The 20,911-nt window shown below is 49.0% G+C and overlaps 1 protein-coding gene across 7 annotated transcripts in view; it reads left to right on the top strand.

Moving 5' to 3' along the window:
- Positions 1-20,911, top strand: part of PIK3R6 (phosphoinositide-3-kinase regulatory subunit 6) — a 65,627-nt gene that overhangs the window by 17,824 nt on the left and 26,892 nt on the right. For 4 of the 7 annotated variants that reach the window (XM_019665970.1, XM_019665976.1, XM_019665972.1 and 1 more), the window contains exons 3-10: positions 8,830-8,913; positions 9,462-9,553; positions 10,274-10,342; positions 10,823-10,955; positions 11,124-11,193; positions 12,206-12,389; positions 17,287-17,452; positions 20,058-20,144. In XM_019665970.1, coding sequence (XP_019521515.1) covers positions 8,830-8,913; positions 9,462-9,553; positions 10,274-10,342; positions 10,823-10,955; positions 11,124-11,193; positions 12,206-12,389; positions 17,287-17,452; positions 20,058-20,144 — 885 coding nt within the window. Of the gene's footprint in view, positions 1-8,829; positions 8,914-9,461; positions 9,554-10,273; positions 10,343-10,822; positions 10,956-11,123; positions 11,194-12,205; positions 12,390-17,286; positions 17,453-20,057; positions 20,145-20,911 lie in introns of those variants that run through there. The other 3 variants (XM_019665971.1, XM_019665973.1, XM_019665975.1) reach the window with 3 other exon arrangements.

A 20,911-nucleotide genomic window follows, 5' to 3' on the forward strand; every position in this document is an offset into this window, starting at 1 on the left:
AGGGGGAAGGCCCCTCTTGCAGGTGAGACTGTCCCCAGGGCTGGCAGGACCACCTCCACCCAGCCAGGCTGTGAGATGTTAACTCAGCTGCCCAAAGATGAGAACACCTTGAGGGATGGACATCCACACATTTGTCTGATCCTCAACTGTTTGCAGGTCACTGAGCCGGACATTGGGAACAATGAAAATAATAGCCAAGATGTGTTACCAAACACTTGCATTTGTTTAACAAAAAACTCTACAGAGCTTACAATATATCACGTGGTAATAAAAGTACTTGACAAATATTAACTCATTTGTCTTTATAAAGACCCCACAAGATAAATATTATCGCTACTCTCATTTTACAGAAGGGGAAAGTGTAAGAAGACAGGCGTTGTTCCCAAGGTCACATAGATACTGTATGTATCAGGATTTGAACCCAACAGTCTAGCTCCAGTATCCATGCTGTTAGTGATTTCACTACAGGTTGCCTCATGCAGATGTCAGAAGGGTTCTGTGAGGTAGGGAGATCAGTATGATTATCCTCATTTTACTGAAAGGGAAACTGAGGCTCAGAGAGGTTAGGTAATGTGTTCAAAGCTAGAAAGTAGCAGAGCCAGGATTGAAACCCAGGTCTGGCTGATTCCAACACCCAGGCTCTTCTCCCTGTATCAACCTGAGGCAACAAGGAGAGATGACCCTTCCCCCAAGATGTGTATCAATTAATGTCACCTAACAGTCAGAGATTACTCTCCTCAGGCCACCGGGCATCGACTCTAGTGCCCTTGAAGGGTGCTGTCCTGGAAAAGGGGAGGCGACACCCCAAGGAGGCACAGCTACCAGGTTATCACTCCTAAGACACGCATCCTTTCCACACCCCACTCACCATCAGAGAGCCTCGCCCAGTCTGAAGATCCAGCTGAGTCAGGCAAGCCCTGTGAATCCTGGTGTCGCAATATTCCCAGTTGTCTCAAACCAGAAGGGGTTTGCGCTGGGAGGATAGTGATGGGGCCAGCACTGTGAAAATCTCCTAAATATTTCAAAACCAACTTATTTGGCACCCACTTTAATGATAACAATTAAACACACATCATGCTGTGTTTTAGGAAGACAGGTGTACCGATAAAGGTTCTTTAGATACAGGCAATAAAAACCCACGTGGCTAATTTAATTCTTTAAAAAGTGACCAAGCATTGAAGGAACAGCTGAAGCACCAGATAGCAGAAAGGACAAGGAACAGGGAGAATCTTCCACCAGGACAGGAAGAGAGAGACAGTGACCTCAGAGAGCTCTCCATTATCATCATAGGATTCACCTAGAAGGGGAGAGAGTTGCTGGCTGGCTTGGTCCTGTGCCCACTCCAAGGCCAGTGCAAAGCAGGGCACCTGGGCCATAGTCTCACCAGGACTATAGTGAGCAGGAAGGGCTGCTGGGCAGGTGACACCACTGGCATCCACTACCAAAGATGTAACAAATGACACCCCCTCCAATTCCAATAGGTGAAAGAAATGTCCCCAAATTAGGATGTTAGCCCTGGGAGTTCTGAAGCGTAGTTTTCCCATTATGGCCAGGCTCTCTTCCCAAGTTGACATTGTTTTCAACTTCTCCCACCTTCCTATAGCCCTTAGGGTCCCAGAGTTAAGAAGAGGGGCATCTGAAAAGTAAGATATTTACTCTGAGGGATGCAAAAGAGCAATGTCTCAAGGGCGCCAAAGGTATTGTGATTTTGCCATCTCTGCAAACATGGGCAAGATTGCAAAACCTTTTTAGGACAAGCTGAGCCTTTATTCATCATGGGTGTGAGGGGTGTGAGGGGGAATTAGGAATGGGATGGAGGAGGAGCATGAGCTATATTGCTCTGGCCATTGGTGCATCTGGGTGCTGAGCCGGGATGCTGAGATGGAGAGGTTTGCACACCAAGGGATTCTCAGGCAAGTCCTCACCTCTGGTTGGAAAGGCAGTCAGTGAGGTCCAGTGGTGAGCAGGTGGGGACCCATGGGCTCCAGAAGGATGGACCCCAGCTCAAGGATCAAAGTCAGGAAGAAGTCACCCTTTGAAATGCAAACTAATAAATACAACATGCACCAAAAGATATTCACCTGTACAGAGCTAACCTGCCCTGGGAATTCCAGTCTGCATACGTAAACAAACCATGATCTTCTCACTTATGGCTCACCTGACATGAGGCAATGGGACCCAGGGTTAGTGGTTTTATAATAATTTTTAAAAGGATGGACCAGAAAGCGTTCATTGGTGCTTTTCCATTTCCATTTCAGGGAGGGGGTGCTAGTTCTGATGGCTGACATCCAGGGAGTAAAAAAATACAATTCTCAACACCCTAGTTTGAGGGACGCATTCCTTAGAAATTACAAATTTAATTCCTTTGGCAATAATTTTGGGTATACCAAATAACCTAAGGGTCCCTGTAATCCTCTCATCTGGGTGGGCATGTCCACCCCTCTCACTCTCCACTCCTCAGCTGGGAAGGCAGAGGATATATTAAGTTGATTGTTCCACCAGCTTTCCCCATCCTGATGCCATGGTCCTCTATGGGCATTTCAGTCAAGGTGTCTCCACAGAGAAAGAGAACCAGTAAGATGTATGTACAAATATAGAATGAGATTTATTATAAGGAACTGGCTCACATGATTATGGAGGCTGACAACTCCCAAGATCTGCAATCAGCAAGCTAGAGACCCAGAAGAGTCAGTGATGGAGCTCCAGTTCAAAGGCCAGCAGGCTCACGATTCAGGATGAGCCAATGTTTCAATTCTAGTCCAAAGGCAGGAAAAACAAAAATGATGTCCCGGCTGGAAGGCAGCCAGACAGAAGGTGTTTCCTCTTATTTGGGGGAGGGTCAGCCTTTTGTTCTATTCAGGCCTTCAGTTGATTGGATGGGGCCCACCAATGTTAGGGAGGGCAGTCTGCTTTGCTCAGTCTATTGATTTAAATGTTAAACTCATCTAAAACACCCTCATAGACACACCCACAATGACGTCTGACCAAATGCATGGACACCCCGTGGCCCAATCAATCTGACACATAAAAATTAACCATCACAAGTGGGTATGGGGTAACTTCCAAAAGACAAAAACTGGTCTGCTTGAAAAAAATCATAGATTTTATGAATGGCATGGCTGCACCCAAAGGAGAGTTAGATCACTGGTATCTGCAACGGTTACATTTCTGAACAAAGCTTTTACAAAGTAAGCTAATGAACAACATAAAGAAAGAAAAACAAGAAAGAAATAACTTTCTCCAATTGTATTTTTAAAAATCCCTCCCACAACCATGATAGACAGGAGCAGTGCCAGTGCCTGATGCTGTGACCTTCATCCTTAATTCAGGGATGATTGTCCCCTGTGAACTCTGAGCATCTTGTCACTTGACTCCTTCCTTGACTAACAGATCAAGTATCCACAACTCCAAGCTTATCACCTAAGACAGTAATTTTCACTCTGGGTGTACATTAGATTCTCCTGGGGAATTCTTTTAAAAATTGATTACTAGGCCCCACCCTCAGAGACCTGATTTAATTGGTTTGGGGTGGGCTGTGCACTGGCATTTTTAGAGCTTTGCAGGTGATTCTAATGTGCAGCCAAGGTTGGAAACCAGGAGAAATGCAAATAATCCTAAGAGGGGGCTGGGGAGAGATTTGACTCTGTCTAGGATCACAAGGCAATGGACAGCTTTGCCAAGTCCTAGGACAGCTTTCAGTGGCCTGAAATTGAGGAGTGGACTGTGAACTATGGGGGACCTACCTGGTCAGCACCTTGTCGACCTTTCTTCTCTTTCCTGCCTTATCGTTTCTTTAGCTATAATGACATCAACCCTGGTCTTAGAGTTGGGAACCTTTTTTTAAAAAATTTTATTGGGGAATTAGGGAAGGGGAACAAACAAGCTGCTGTCCTTTTGTTCTTCAGTCTAGTTGTGGAGGACGTCGCTTCACTGGCCCGTGTTGGTACTATCATTGCGCTCTTCCCGGGTGAGGCAGTTGCTCGCTGGCCATTGGACGGCTGCTCACAAAAGCTCACAAAAGTGCACACCAGCTGCTGGCCAGCCCCACTGTAGCCTATGCCATTGCCGGCAACTCACAGCAGCCCAGTTCCAGGTCGAGCTGTTGTTCACCATCTTAGCTGTAGAGGGTGCAGCATCACTGGCCCTCATGTGGGATCCGAACCGGGGCCCTGCTGCTCAGAGCTGGCATCCCAAGCCAACGCACCACTCAGCTACCTGGGAACCTTTTTTTAGGCAACTTTAGCAGGGCATTTATTTCTGCATTCAAACCCCAAGGTCTGACAACTAAGTTTGCGAACTTTGTTGCAACAATGTTGCAAACCTTTTTTGATATCAGGGGATTATTCATTATGAATTTGTATCAACTAGACAAACAGTTAACCAAGTTTACTACGTGGAAGTGCTGAAAAGGCTGCATGAAAAAGTTAGACGACCTGAACTTCTCTCCAACAATTCATGGCTCTTGCATCATGACAATGCACCAGCTCACACAGCCTTATCTGTGAGGGAGTTTTTTGCCAGTAAACAAATTACTGTAGTGGAACACCCTCCCTACTCACCTGACCTGGCCATTACTGACTTCTTTCTTTACCTGAAGATAAAGGGAATGTTGAAAGGAAGACATTTTGATGACATTCAGGACATCAAGGGTAGTATGATGACAGCTCTGATGGTCATTCCAGAAAAAGAGTTCCAAAATTGCTTTGAAGGGTGGACTAGACTAGGTGCTGGCATCAGTGCATAGCTTCCCAAGGGGAGTGCTTCAAAGATGACCATATTGATATTGAGCAATGAGGTGTGTAGCATTTTTTCTAGGATGAGTTCGCGAACTTAATTGTCAGACCACGTAAGTTAAAAAACACTTTGCATAATCATGAGTCAGTTAGAGAATGCTAGCTAGCTGCTATAAAAAATGACCCAACATCGATGGATTAACACAAAAAATGCTCATTTCTCACATCACCATCCAACCTGGGCTCCAAACAGTCTTTCAGAGACTGAGGCTTTTTCCCTCTCATGGTGCCATCATCTTCAACACCTGTCTTCCAAGGTCACCACAGAATGGCTAAAGAGTGGTTGCAGGATAGTGCAGGGGGGTTTTATGACCAGGCCTGAAAGTGGCATATATCACTTCTGCCACATTCCATAGGTCAGAATTCAATCATATGGCTCCTATCTAACTCCAGAGGACCCTGAGAAATGCAGTCTTCCCATCTACCTATGTATGATAAAAATGAAATTGGTTTGATGAGCACATACTATTGTCTTGCCACACCTACAAGTATGTAAGACTCCCTGAGTGTATGCCTTTCAAGTGCTATTTAATGTTAGGTATTAATAGCAATATGGATACCTGATAGTAATATTTTACATGCCTGGATGGAGGAGAGGATTATAATAATGAATGCCATTTATTTATTGGCAGTTCTGAGTCAAGAACGATGTTAGACATGCGTATCATATATGAACAACCCGGAGACACTTGAAGCAAAGAAATATCCTGTTCCTTTCTTTTATTTAATCAAATAAAAAAACTGAGAGCTTCAAGTCCTCATTTTCCAAAAATTAGCATGAATTCTAATGTCATTTACTTGAGGTGCCTCCTCCAACTTGGGATCTTGTGAAAATCCCAGGGCTTGAAAAGTCTAGATGGTGAGAAAAGTCTGTGGTCTTTAGTCCACTGTAGCTGCAGCCCCCCGGAACAGTTTGGCCAGGCTTGGATGGTCCATTGGGAGAAAGGGGGCTCCTTTGGAGGCATTCTTGTGCTCTGGCAAAGGTGGCTCAGGAGACCACAGCAGTAGCATTCAAGGGCATAGTTTATTGCTTAGATGCCTTCATCTGAGACCTTTGCTACCACCAGTAAGCTATGTCCCAGCTAGGTCTTCTTCATTCCCAGGGTTTCCATAACCTTCGCGCCCCATAATCCTTGGGGAATCCAACCTCACACTCTTGGGTTGCCACTTTCCTCTTTAACTAGATGCAGCAGGCTTCCGCCTCATCTCCTTAAGACAATTCAGCTTGATTGTCTCAATCACATAGCCAGGAGTCTCAAACTACTGGGTCTGGGGAGAGGATGCGGATCAGTGAAACAAGGAGAATGGGAACTAGGAAGAACTAGAGAACCTGTGCCCCATCTCAAGGGGGCAGCTGCTCCCAGGTCCTGTCGATTGTCACGTATGAGAAGAATGCATGTCCTGTGTCAGCAGACTTTCAAGAGATGCCAAAAACCCCAACTTGAATGCAAAGTCTCCTGATTTGTAAATGTTGGCAGCTAATTCAATTTTTAAGACACTGTACAAGCTCAAACATGTCTGCTAGCCAGATGTGGATGAAAGCCTGAGAGTTTGTTCCAGCTGCCCAGACTTTCGAAAACGAAGTTTATTTGGGACTGTCTCCCAGGGCTACTGGCAACTTCTCTATTTTTTCTCTGAAACATAAAAACTTAACTCCTTTTGCAAAGCAGGGGAAACTGAAGCTCAGAGGACAAAGACTTGTCTGCCCTTCTAGTGAGGGGGCAGGGAGGAGATCACAATTATCACAGTTGTAAGTTTTGGTGTGCAGTCCACAGGGAAGGAGAGAGATAGACATGGGGTGGGGTGGAGAGTGAGGGAAGGAAGGGAGGGGTGAGAGAGAAGGAAGGAAGGCAGGAAGGAAGGAAGGAAGGAAGGAAGGAAGGAAGGAAGGAAGGAAAGAAGGAAGGAAGGAAGGAAAGAAGCAGGGAAGGAAGGAAGGAAGGAAGGCAGGCTTAACACCAATTATTTTTTAATAACTCACTCTGCATTAAATTTTCATGCAAGATGGAGATGGGTAGATGGAAGGACAGCTAGTGACCAGCCTCCATGCCAGGCTAAATGATTTCCTTTCCAATTTGGGGCGATGCTGCACTGCCCAGTAGAGTGGCCAGGTGGGCAAACATAAGCTGTAACAGCCTGCCCGCTCGCTGCCTGCTCTCAGCCTGGAGGAGACTTAGGAGCAGGTCTTGACATGGTCCAGGGGGACAAGTAAAAGGCAGGAGGAAAGTGGGGGTTTCAGAGATGCCAGGTGGCCCCAGCACACTTTGCACAAGCTCATGCCAGAGCCACGGAAGGGCCAGTCTGTGCCAGGGCATCGGGTGCCTTGGCCTAAACACATTTTGATTCCTGGACGGTAACCTGCTGATTTTTTCAGTTTGTAATTTCTATCCTATCTACTTCAGAGGCCCCTGAGGTATCTGTGGCAATTAAGATATATGTTAAGTAGAACATAAAGCAGGAACACCAAAGAGGAACAAAGAAGAGATGAGGTGATTTTTGAGGCTGGGCCCGTTTGGCTGTAAGTTTCGTGACAGCTAAGGCAAAAGAGGAACCCATGAGGCATGTGGTTTGTGTTGGTTGACAACCAGAGAATGCACACTTGTCTATCAAGACAAACTCTTGGTCGGCTTTAGTCATAATGGGGAATTTTTGGTACGAGGAGTGTCTCCCATACTTCCTGTGCTAGTCGGATCCTCCAAGAGGCAGATACCAAGACAGGATTAGATATGCAGGGGTTTATGTGGGGAAACATCTGTGGGAGAGAAAATGGAGAGCAAACTGGTGATGGCTTGGAGAGCAAGCTGTCAGACTGCGAGGCAAGACTTGACTCCGAATGAAGGTGAAAGGGAAGGAAGGTTGGGTGGGAATGCCTTGGACAGACAGGTAATCAAGAAAGGCTCAGCAGGGTGGTTGGGGAATCCCTGAGCCAAAGTCCATCTTCAGAGAAGGCTTGCATCTCCCCAGGATGAGCCTGCTTTAGAATCCCTGCTGCTCTCTGTGTTGGCTGGGAAGTGTGGCCATGGCACAAAACGATGGATTTCACAGCACAGCAGCACAAAGCTCCCCCACCCTGGCCCATTAAACTTCTTGTAGTGGGAGATCAGTGGTGCATTCTCATGGCTAGCACCCTTTCCAAATGTCAGCTACTTATTTTTGTATCACCTTCACAGTTTTGGCATGTCAACATACCACTGTCAAAGAAAAAATTATTCTGATGCTTGTTAAAACTCTAAGGGAGATTTTATTCAAGAGTATTTCATTAGGGGAGAGACATCCGCTCAACTTTGAATAAGGTAAAGAGAGCTGGGGATTCACAGCCAGCGAACAGAGTACAAGGGCCAGTGGATGAACAATTGCTAAGAAGAGAAGTCAACGGTGGGGGGATTTTTATTAAACTCACCTAACACGATGCTAGAGGCATGTCAAGAACTTATACACCAAGGATGGGTGTGAAGAACTCCATCGATATCAAGTGGGGGATTCTCTACAGACTGACAGCAGGATTCTTGCTAAAACTGGGCTAGGCAGGGCAAAAACAGGACAGGGGCCAAGGTCAGGGCCTGGTGCAGAAGAGGGCTCTACAGGGCCTAAGTAAAGTTTGGTCAGGGAGTCATTATCTGATAAATTTCTTTAAATCAACTTTAATTTTAGCTTCATGCATAGGCTGAGGAGCTAGTTATATACATTTTTCTAATACAAATTAAATTGTGTGCATCATTATTCAAATTCAAAAAAAAGTGCATCCACATTTTTGTGTACCATCTAAAATGTCTGTGTGCCACCAGTGGTATATATACTGCACGTTGGGAAATTCTGATTTTACAAAGAACAGGGATGTTGATTGAAAAAATGTATTCCAGCCCTGGCCTGTATGCTGGCTGCCAGCTCTAAGGTGGTTACTTCCGGGTACCTCTTGAGGCTCATAGAAGGAGCTAAAAGACATTTTCAGGGAGAGTAGAGGTGGGGGTGACGATAAGGCCAGGGGGCTGAGTTCCAAAGCTCCTGGCCTAAAGCTCTCCCCACCCCTGCTGCCCAGATGTGGAGCTGGACCTCCAGCGGAGCGTGCACGCAGTGCTGCGGGAGCTCAGCACCCAGGCCCCGGCCGTGCAGAGGAACCAAGGTAAGAGCCTGCAGGCATTCCTTGGAAAAGGCCTGGGCTTGGAGCTCACAGAGTGAGGGGCTCCCAGCCGAGCCCCCATCCTGCTGGAAATCCTTGGAGACCGAAGGACCCAGAAGACTCTCTGTCCCGGGCTCACTCTGCCAGTAACTGTGGCAGAGCGCCTTGGGGATCTGCAGCCCTCTTTCCTAACCTCCTTCCCCATCCCCCCTTGCAAATAAAACTCCTCTGGACCCTCCAGGCCCACCTCACTTCTGGAACATTGCTTGAGGTGCTGATCACTAAGCATTGCTGCTCCATAAACCACACGCACATGTCCCACCTCCCCTCTTTTCTACCCTGGGAATTCACAGTGGGAGATCAGAACTCCCACACACATGAGAAGCCCACCCATGTGCACCTGGAGCCAAGCACCCAGCTGAGGGGTCAGCCCTGTGGCTGGTCAAAATCATGGGCTGGGGCTCCAGGACTCAGCGTCCTGCTCACACGAATCTCCTCTAAGAGCTGCCCGGCCCGCCTGGTTTGCGGGGCTCCCCTTTCTCCTGGCCCAGGTATGTGGAGATGGTCCCTGCACAAGAAGGTGGAGCGAGATCCTGGTAAGAGTCCGGCGCTGGTCCGAATTCTACTCAGAGAACTGGAGAAGGTGGGTTCCCTCCCGTGCTTTGGGGAGGCCAACAGGGATTAGAGGAAGAGAGGCCAATCCGCCTGGGACTCTGTCCCATCAGCGCTGCATCCTTAAAACTGTGATCCTTTGTGGACCATCTGCATAATTTTTACCACATGTGTTTCCCTCCTGTACTTTTCTATAAGCAATATTTTCTTTACACCGACTCACATTATTTAACCTGAGTTAACATATTTCAAAAAGAAACCCATAACATGACCATCAATGGAAAACCCATATCACTCGATAGAAACAGAAAACACCTATAAACACAAATGCATAACTATTAAAAATGTTCAAAATTATCCTTCTACCCCCTGTGGTTATCCTTCATGCCTCTCAATACTCTGAATACTGCTGGTTGGGAAACGCTGTGCTGAAGGGAGCCTCCAAGTTGGGGACTTGCCTGTCGCTTTGCCGCCAGCTCCTGCCCTGCATCAATGCTGCCCCTCCCCCATGGAGCGCCCCGCATCCTCCCCTCCCCCAACACCCTGATGCTTGGACTCCCACACCTATGCACTCTCCATATTCCATTCCTCCTCTACCAGGGCAGACTGTGGCCCTTGGCATGGTGGGATGCTGCCTTCCACCCTGTCACTTGCCCATCCCTCTACACTCCCAAACTGCCTCTTCCTAGGATGTAGTGAGCCCCCCTCAACCCCCAGCCCAATAAATGTCTCGTGATCCCCTGTTTTCTAGGCAGAAAGGGAGGACGTCCGGCGTGTCATCATTCCCTTGCTGCACACTCTAATGTACGTGCTCACTAAGGTGAGCTGGGGATGAGGGTCTGGGAGGGTCATGGTGATCCACGGCGAGTGACTGGGCTAGACACTGTCCTCTCCCTCAGTGGACACTCACTCTTGGCCAGGCAGGAGGCTAGAAGAACTCCTGAATTGCCTGCCCCAAACTGGCTTCTCTGCTGTGCCTTCTCCCTTATAGATGAAGAGACAAAACTGAGGAGGCAGTGGGGTCATGTGCGCCCCAAAAGAGCAGAAGGGTTGGGAGGGGAGTTGATTTGCTGGAGGAACAGGATGGGATGAATTTCCCTCTTTGAAAGTTTGAGTGGGGTGTCAAGCAGGTGATGTCTGATAGACACTGGGGGAAGAGGCTGAAGGTGTAGATTTAAGTGTAGCCCAGGTCCTACTGTCAGGGCCTCTCCTACCTGCCTCCTCTCCCACCCCACCCCACCCAGCCAGGACCCTTTGTGACCCCGGGCTCTAGGCACCTCAACTCCTCCTTTTCGGCCAGGCCACAGGCATCACGGAGGAGCTCTACCGGAGGACCTATGCCTTTTGCATGAGGTTACTGACCTTGCCCGCACCCTACTGCACGGTTGCCCTGGACTGTGCCATAAGGCTGAAAACAGAGAAAGCCGTCCCAGGTAGGAGCTGCCCGCTTCCTCCTTCCCATGCTGCAACTTCAGCTGCACTCAAGGTCTTTCGTTTTTCTCCAGGACTCTGGGGAGCTCAAAAATCCTGGCACCTCCTTTGGGAAGGTGGGGAGTGGGGGTGAGGGACGGGCTGGCTGGCTAAAGTGGTCTGCTTTGCAGGGACCCTGTACCAACGGCTGGTCATTGCCGAGCAGAACTTGAGGAGTGAACTTTATCCCTACCAGGAGAGGTGAGTGGCCCCGACAAAGTGCTGCCTTCCACCCTACCCAGGTGTTGGGCCTGTATGATTGCTCACTGACAGGAGGACAAAACAGGAGGCTGGATTGAGAGGAGCCCAGCACAGCTTCTGTCCAGTAGCGGGGTGTGTTTTCAAGGTGGATGAGGCATGTCCTTCTCTGGAGACCATGGAAAGCAGGATAGGTCTTTCTTCTGGGGCCGGATTCAGAGCTCTCCTGCTGATATGCAGAGGTTGGGCAGGACCACTGGCCTCTTTGGAGTTCTGTTGTTTCACTGCCATCCTGCCCTTGGCCATGGTGCAGCATCAACCATCCAGGCAGCCAGAGGCAGCTCAGAATATCCATATAATGGAAGGGGTTCAAGCCACAGTCACATCATGAAATCTGCAGGCTTTGTGTGTGTGCCTCACCCTTTAGATAAGACTGAGGAAGTATCACTGTGTTGGGGACAGGCCTGAGGGTGTTGGGGGCACATAGCTTCCTCCCATGCAGGCACATACCTCTGAGGCTCTGTGTTCAGGGAGGGTGCAGGGAGGTGAAGGGATCCTTAGGAATAAGCACTGGAGAGGTTGGGAGGACACAGTTGAGTGAGGAGGAGAGGGTGGCTGAGGTTGGTTTTCTGGTGTGATAAGGGAGATGAGAGAAGATGGGACTCACTCAGGGTTCAGAGCTCCAGTTTCAGGAGGAAGGGTTTAGGGGCCCTGGAGCCAGAACACTGAGGAAGGGAGCAGAATTTAGGTTGGACCTTACCTAGACATAAAACTAGAGAGACAGAGAGGGACCAGCTGCCCCTGTAGAAAGGCCATTTATGCTATTTGCCACAGTCCCCACCACTCCTTATTGCCCCCCCCTCCCACCATAGAATCTTTGAATTTGTGACTCCTGGTTTTGGAGAAGCTAAATAACTTGGGGGGGGGGCTGCAAGGTTCTGAGGGTACCCCTCCAGTGGCTCCTCTCCCAGTAGTCATCCTCGTCAGCATCGCCCTCCTCCACCTCTGCCCTCAGAGTGTTCCTCTTTGTGGATCCTGAGCTGATATCGCCCTCGGTGTGCAGTGCCCTGCTGCTGGAGATCGAGGCAGCCCAGGTGCAGCAGACACCTGAGGCCTGCATGCGCCACGTGGTCTCCCACGCCCTGCAGGCGGCCCTGGGGGAGGCCTGCCACACAGGTGCTCTGCAAAGGAAGCTGCAGGTAATTGCCCTACCCCCACCCATGTTGGTTCCAGCCCAGGGCCCTGCATGCCCACACCAGTTTCTCTCTCTACTTATCTTGCCCCGCTTCTGTTGCCACATCACCATTTCCCCCCTCAATCAAAAATGAAAACACATTCAGTAAGCAACATCTGAAAAAATGCAGATAAGTCACAGGAGAAAATAAAAATCACTCACACCCCTCTCCCCAGACATATTAGCAATGAACATTTTGGTATATTTTCTAAATAATAATGACAATGCTAGTCATAATAGCTACTGTGTACTGAATGTCTGTTATGTTCCAGACACTATGTTAAGCATCTCACATGTATCACATTTTAAAATTCTCACCACAACATTGTGAAATGGACATCGTTATCAAAACTAAGGCCCAGAGAAATTGATAATAACCTACTCGTGGTCACATGACTCAGTCAGGATTTGAGCTCAGATCTATCTGACTTCAAGCCTATGTTCAGTCGCCTCCCAGTCCCCCTCCCCTGCCACTCCTTTTTAACAAATTGAGACGTCAAACTCTGTATACAGTTTTATATATGGCAGGAATATGTGCACACGTATAATCTTTATTTTCCCATGTCATTGGAAATATGCCATATGGATATATTTTCTTTGGAAAATAGGTACTTCTAGTAGGCAAATATTTTCTTTCATGAAGGTGCTGTTATTTGTATAATTACTCGCCTGTTCCTGTTGTGGGCATTTAGTTTGTTTCCAACACTTGCCTATTTATTCCCTAGCTTTCTCTCTGATGCAGCCATGACCCCCATCCACAGCCAAGGCTCCCGTAGGCTGGAGATCCTCTGGCAAAGGGTTGTGTCAGGGACTGGATTTCTTGGGTGGGAGAAGATTCTGCTTGGGGCGGTGTGTCCAGCACTGTTGGGAATGACCTTTTGCAGGGAAAGGCTCCTGTCCTCCAGGAAGACTGGACTGGATAATGGCTAAGGTTCTGAGCTGCTTGGACTCAGGGCTGTGGTGCTGCCACTGCAGGAGGGAGCACGTGCCAATAGGAAGGGTGCCCATGAGAGGTCAGCTATCCCCTGCTTGCCCTGCCCCAGGAAGTGGGTATCCGTCCTTTCGCCATCCATGTCTCAGACCCTGCTTTGCCCATCAAAACACATCAGAGGAGTTGCTCTTCCTTCTCTTGTTTTCCATCTGGAATCATCTACGCTATAAGCCTTACATCTTGGATCCTTTCTTTGATGGGTGTGTTTTCTGTATGGCTGGGTCCCTCCTTAAACCATGTTGATTTCATTGATATCACTGATTTTCTCTAAAAGTACCACTTACACCTTGAGAATACTGTTCCTTTGTGGTTGCCCACCCACTTGACCTGTAGAGGGTTCTTGACCCATTCCCCCCACCCCACCAAACTTGACATCTCTCCTTCTATAACACCTCCTTTGGGGAGTTCAGAGCACACAGCCGCATTGTGGAGGAATTCCCACACACACACTATCTCGTACCTAAGCCCCATTTTGGTTCTAGCATAGATATCTGTGGCCCCTATGTGGGCTACTGTCCCCTCTCCCTGCAACTGGCCATGGCTCTCGGAAAGGTAGGGAGGGGGCGGAGCTGTCCTGACCAGAGTTTGTCTGCTGAACGAGCAGCCCTACCACCCCTCCACTGGCTCTGGACGTTGTTTTTGGCTGAACAAATAGGCCATAGTGATGGCACCATTTTAACAGAACCGAGTCAAACAAGAACATTAATTTTTGTTTCTCAGTGATGTGGGGAATAGACGACGCCAAGCCTCATTCCATCTCTCAGTTGGCTGCAGCAGGGGTTTCGGGGTAGGCGTAGGAATGAGGCTAGGCTGGGTTTGAGGGTGTCAGGAATGGGATAGGGTTGGGAGATGTCAGGTCAGGAATAAAGTGGGGCTCAAGGCTGGAATTAGCGGGTCTGTTGCATAAACTATTTGGCAATAGAAAAAAGAAACGCTGAAAGTAAAAGCTGTATTTAGGCACAGGCAAAACGTTAGGTGCTCTGCCCCCTGTCTCATGTTATCCACAGCCCAATGCTCTGAGCCTCCATTTTTGTATATAGAGAACTGGGGAGAGGGGAGAGAGAGACTGAGGGAATGCATCATTGAGCTCATGCTAGAGACCCTCAGAAGCTTAGAGTTAAGGGGACCTCAATGGTCCCTGGCACCTACCCTCCCCTGTTGGGTGCTGGGGCCCCTAGGTATCAGCCTGGCCTGGGACTGTTGGTCACATGTTGACCACCACTCCCCACCCTCCTGAGACCTCTGGCCCCCTTATCTGGAATTCTGCCTCTTGAGGCAGGTTTAGGGATGCCCTTCCCAGTCACATCTGCTAGATAGAGAACAAGTGGGGCCTGGGACAGATGGCTCAGCCAGTCACAGTCTGGTGGGTAAGGCTTATCTGACCACCAGCCCACATCCTTTCTGCTGAGGGCCTGGTCTGAGGCCCAGGTGGGGAGGACATTTGTCTCCCCACATGTCTAAGGAACCAGCTGACAAGGTCTTGAGAGTAGGAGGTCAGCTTGGGAGAATCCATCTCTCTGACCCTCTGCACTGTGTTCTGGGTGCTAGAGATGGATGTCGCCAGCTAGGTCTGCCCATGTGGGGTCAGGGTAGCAAGGACCAGGGGAGACTTCTTTGCAAAGGCTTGAAGCCAGGGATTTCTGGAGGGACGTGGGAATGAGGCCAAGGGAGGAGACTGGAGACACAGCTTTGACAGTCATCTCTCAGTGGGCTGGCAGCAAGACTGCGAACCAGCCACAGCTTCTCAGGGTCTAATTTTCCTCATTTTTTTGTTCTACTGAGTTTCAGAAAGAGCTCGCCCACAGCTGATTTTATAGGAAGCTCTGGAGCTGAGTTGGCCTTTCAGAGTTGTCCCGAATTAGGGTGAAGCAACCAGGCCTTTATACTTCCATGTCTACTAGTTATTAAATGTGGACTGTCCTCAGGAAGGGGCATGACCTTGGAGAGGTGGCTTTCTTTAGCTGAGGGCAATTTTGGAGAGGGACTCAGTTGAGAGCTGTCAGCTGCCAACACTCCTTGCAGCAAGGCTAATGAATGCCTCAGTCCTGAAAGTGGGGATCTGGGTAGCCACCATGGTATTTATCACATCATCTCCCTCAGAGTCAAAACCAAAGTCATTACAATGGTCTACAAGACCCTAATGATCTGCCCCCACCTCCTCCTTTCCATCCCCGATCCATCTCCTATACTCTCCCTCTCTCTCTGCTTCAGTTACACAGGCATCCTTATTGTTCCTCAAACATGCCAGACACACTTGCACCCCAGAGCCCTTGCACTTGCTGTTCCCCATGCTTGGAATCTTCGCTCAGATATCCACGTGGCTCATTCTTTCACTTCCTTTAGGTCTTTGCACAGAAGTCACCTTTCAGTGAGGCTTTGATCACACTAAAATTTTAGCCCCTTCCCAAAATTTCACATCCTGCTTTCCTCCTTTATTTTCTCATCAGCACTTATTGTTATTTACAATACTATAAATTTTACTTACCTTGTTTATTATCTTCCCCAATCTCCACCCCCCACCCCCTGCACCACACACAGAGACACACTATAATGTGAGCTCCATGAGGACAGGAATTTTTGTCTGTTTTGTTCACTGCTGTACCTCAGCACCTAGAACAGTGCCTGGCACATAGTAGGTGCTTCATAAGTATTTAATTCGTTTATTTATAATGAATTTATAAAATGAAGCAACGAGAGGAGATGGTCCTTGTGGCCCTTTCCAACTCTGATTCCATATCCCTCTAATTGCCTTTGTTCATTCAGTTGCTCGTTCAGCAAATATTTATTAGAGCCCTAGCTAGACAGAAGGATTCACTCTCCCTTAGCCCAGGACATTTAGGCCCCACTCAGCAGATCCCTCGCACAGAACAGATTAGAGCAAGCCCTGTTGTGCCTGTGCATGTCACTTGTTTGGATCTTGCAACTTGTTATGGGATGGGATTGGTCAATGGTGGGTGGGGTGGGGTGAGGAAAGACAGCCAGAAAATATGATGCAGGGCAGTTCTTCTCAGGTTGTTGGAGCTGTACCACTGGAGGCAGGAGGCCACGGGGCTAAAGAGCATAGAATGGCACTGTGAGAAATTCTTTCAAAACCTGTTTCCATTAAGATGAAAGGCTCAGCTTGGTGCTATACCTCTAACCTCTTTAATACTTACTAATTTCCCATTTTAAGTAGAGAAAGCAAGCTTCAAGCTCGAAAGCCTTGGCAGGCCATGGTACCTGGCTAGAATTTAATGATGCTTTGTGAGCATCTTAGTTATTTTCTATTTACTGCAGGTGACACTAGCCTTTTTATTTAGAGTAACAATATAAAATTTCCTTTTAAAATAATTTTGAACCAAAACAGTGAGCTGATTTAAATAAAAATAATGACTAAATAATAGTATAGGTGCTATGTCATGGCAGTATAGGAATGACAGAAGTTTAGGAAATACTCAATAAATATTTATTGAGCACCTACTATGTGCCAGGAGCTATTCAAGATGCTTGGGATGCAGCTGTAAACAAAACAGACAAACCCCCTAATCTTCCTGGAGTGTACATCCTGATGGAGCAGAACGTTAATCCAAGCGCTTGGTGATGCTCCAAGGAAGGTGGGCACCAGAGGCCATCCCTGTCCCTCTGCGTTCCCGACATTGCTGGGCACCAGCTGTCTCCCCACACCAGATGGAGGTGACCCACAGTTGCAGGCAGCATCTGGCAACAGCTGTGGAGGGACAGGAGCGGTGCCCTGGATGTGGGGCACAGACGCCTTGGCAAGGAAGCTCCGCCCAGACCCCCTGAGCAGTTGGTGCACCTGTGGACTCGGCTTCGGAGCTGGGGTGGGTGGGTACTGGGCTGGGATCCAGGCTCTGACCCTCCTCCCCGACAGGCCAGTCCTCGCCGCGCCCTGGAGCGCTATTTCCAAGCCGTGGTGACAGCCGTGGAGCAGATGGCTAGTGAGCCCAGCCCTAGCCGGGAGGGACACCTGAAGAGGCTGGAAGAGATTTACCGCTCGCTGCTGGGGCCGGCGGTGGCCTCTAGGGGGCGCTGCAGCGGTAAGCTGCCGACGGACAGGCGCCGTGGGCTGCTGTCAGGGGACCCTGCTCAGAGACTGCGTGGCTCAGGGCGGGTGGGACGTTTGGTCACTCCTAGGAGCCTGGGGAACTGAGGGTGCCAGGAACTTGCAAGGTCCTGGGCTAGGAAGGTGGGTAATTTGGTCATGATAACAGCTGACACCTACAGGGCACCTACTATACCTCAGTTGCTGTTCTAAGCACTTCACATATATGCAAATATATTACATATATTGAATCAATTAATCCTTATAGTAAATTTATGAGATAGGAAAGTATTATTCCCATCTTATGATGAGAAAACTGAGTTATAAAAGGGGCTATACATCTTGCCGAAGATCATACAACTAGTAAGATTGAAATCCAGGATAACAAGTTCTTAACCACTGTACTAGAGCAATCAAAGGATCTCACGGTCCAGCAGCCGGGTCAACATCACTGACACCTGGCATCATCAATTTTTATTCCACATACTTCCTTTCTATTTGCATTTTTATAAGACACTATCGTACACTGATGGGAAGCAAGCCCAAGTGGACTGGGAACCCCTAAAGAGCCCTGAGAAGTATCCTGGAACATGTATTTATGGAGGACGGTTCTGATGTATTTCCTGTTTCACGGTTGCCCATGGAATTCATCAGCCTGCATGTCCCAGAACACAACACGCACCCGTAGGTACATGGCACTGGCCTAAGGACTAGAAACCATGGGCAGAGGTCAGTGTGTCAGCCCTGGCACTTGACCTTGGCAGCCTAGGCATGATGGAGGCTGCAGAAGTTAGAACGAGGCAGGCAGGATGGCCCCCCTAAAGAATTCCTCCATCTTCTCAGTCTTCTGTCCTTTTGTTTTTTGTTTTTTTTTTAAGATTTTTTTTATTGGGGAATTGGGGGGATGGGAACAGAGCTGGGGAATTGGGGGAAGGGGAACAGACAAGTTGCTATGCTTTTGTTCTTCAGTCTAGTTGTGGAGGACGTTACTTCATTGGCCCAAGTTGGCACCATCATTGCGCTCTTCCCGGGCGAGGCAGATCAGTCGCTGGCTTCTGGATGGCCTCTCACTGCGGCTGCTGGCCGCTCACGCTGGCTGCTGGCTACATAAGGTAGCCCATGGCAACCCACTGCCACAGGGGCTGCAGCCTATGCCGTCGCCGGCGACTCATGGCAGCCCAGCTCCAGGTTGAGCTGTTGTTCAGCATCTTAGCTGTAGAGGGCAGTGTCACTGGCCCTCATATGTGGGATCCGAACCGGGGCCCTCTGGCATCCCAAGCCAGTTCTTAACCATCGTGCCACTCGGCCGGCCCTGTCCTTTTGTTTTGCTTTAATATTCTATACCGCTGGCTACCTCTGTGCCTCTAATAACCACTTAGAAAGGTCTGCTCAGGAAGCCTCCCTCCTCCTGAAGCTGGGACAAACCCTGGTACAAATCTGGCTTGGTTCTCCTTGGGTACCACTTGCTAACTCAACAGTAATTCTGCACAGACAGGATGAGGCCTGAGCTAGGCCACCCCCACCATCCCAGCCACATCCAGCACCTGTCTCCTACCTTGACTTGTCCTACACATCTTAATGACCAGCCAGCACCCCTGTGAGCCCCTGCTGCTATAGGGGCAGCTTGGGACAGTGATTTTATAAGCACAGTGTCTTGGGTGAGAGCATGCACTCTGAAGCTGGGCTGTCTGGGCTCAAATTCTGGCACTGCCCCTTACTGTGTGGCCTTGGGCCAGTTACCTAACCTCTCTGTGCCCCTGACTCGTCCTCTGTAAAGTGAGGATAATGATATTACCTGTGGCCCATGGTCACTAGCAGGATCCGGTGAGATGATGTCAGTGTGCATAAGGCGAGGAGAACAGCACCTGGCAGTAGTAAGTGTTCTGTGAACGCCGGTTGCTTTCCCCTGAGGAAGCTTGCAGCCTCGTTAGAGAGGGAGGCATGCTACGTAGAAGTTAGTTGTGCCCAGTGTACAGCCAGTAAGGTCTGATGGGGAGGGAATGAGCACTGGGGCTGGAGTCGTCAGGAAGTCTTCCTGAAGGAAGAGAGGAAGGGGCAGGCCCTGGTCTCTCCCTGGCCCTGGTCTGCAGGGTTCCTGATGCCCTTAGTCCTTGGCTGATGAGATCTCTTCTGCATCACCCACAGGAGCAAACATTAATTGTCTACTGTATACAAGCCATTGGATGAGGCCCTGAGAAATACACTGGCCTTTTCCTGTCTCCTGTGGATGTAGGCAGGGCATCTAAGAACAATGAGAAAGGCAGCATGACGGCAGCATGGGGTTCGGGGAGGGACCGACAATAGAAGAAAAGGTTGGGAAAGATACTGTGAGCTGTTTTGTGAAGGGTCCTAAAGGCTCAGCTAGGAAGTCTGCAGGAAACAGAGCTTCTAAGCATTCCTGCGCAGGGAGGGGACTGCTGCAGTGTTAGGCCCCTGATGAGCTGATGGTGGCAGAGAGGGAGAGGATATGGGAGGGCCAGGGTCTCTGTTACTTCCTTTAGTCCCCATCTGGGAGCTGGGAGTGGGGTGGGCAGGGGAGGGCAGAGGAGAATCCAACAGTCCTCTCCTTCGTGGTCTCCACAGCTTGCTCCTTCCTTCAGGTGACTCCCTCCCAGAGCGGCCACCAAGCATCCCTCTGCCCAGCCCTCACATCACTTTCCACCTGTGGACGGATGAGGAACAGCTCTGTAAGTGCCTTTGACCTCCTCTGTGGGAGCTGGCTGGAAACAGGGGCGTGTGTATGTGTGTGTGTGTGTGAGTCTTTGTGTGTCTCTGTGCTTCTGTGTGTGTGTGTGTGTGTGTGTACATATGTCTGTGTATGTCTGTGGATGTATCTATATGTGTCTGTGTGTCTATCTATTGTGTCTGTGTGTCTGTGTATCTGTTGTGTATGTCAATGTCTGTGTATGTCTCTGTGTGTGCATTTCTGTGTGTCTAGGTGTATCTGTGTGTATCTGTATGTGTCTGTGTATACATCTGTTGTGTGTCTGTGTGTGCTCCTTGTACCCTGAGTTGTTCTGCACATCTGGAAGAAGGATGCATTTTCTGTATGTCAGAATAGCTCAGTGCATTAGCCACTGACTGGCCTCACATGCCCATGATGATGCCAGCAGACAATGCATGTCCCCAAGAAGGAGGCAGTCACAAAAGTAATGGTTCCTGGAGCTGGAGGGGGCCTTCCAGAGAGATCTGCTTACCCAACACTTCCCCTCTACACTGGTGTTCCCGTCCCACTGTCCCCTGGCTCTTGTCAAGGGAGAGGGGAAGACAAAGTAGTGGCAGTGCGTGTTCAAGTCCTGGCACTTTCTTTCACATGCTGAGTCACCCTAGACAGACTCAGTTGTCCCTCTGGGCCTCAGTTATCTTATGGGAAATAAAATAAAGGTAGGTTAGAAAAGCCTGTGAGTCTTTCCAGGAGCCGATGATCAGTTATCTGTGTCTTGGCGGAAGCTAC

This window comes from Hipposideros armiger, unplaced genomic scaffold, assembly GCF_001890085.2.
Source record: "Hipposideros armiger isolate ML-2016 unplaced genomic scaffold, ASM189008v1 scaffold_457, whole genome shotgun sequence".
In the NCBI taxonomy this organism is placed as follows: Eukaryota; Metazoa; Chordata; class Mammalia; order Chiroptera; family Hipposideridae; genus Hipposideros; species Hipposideros armiger.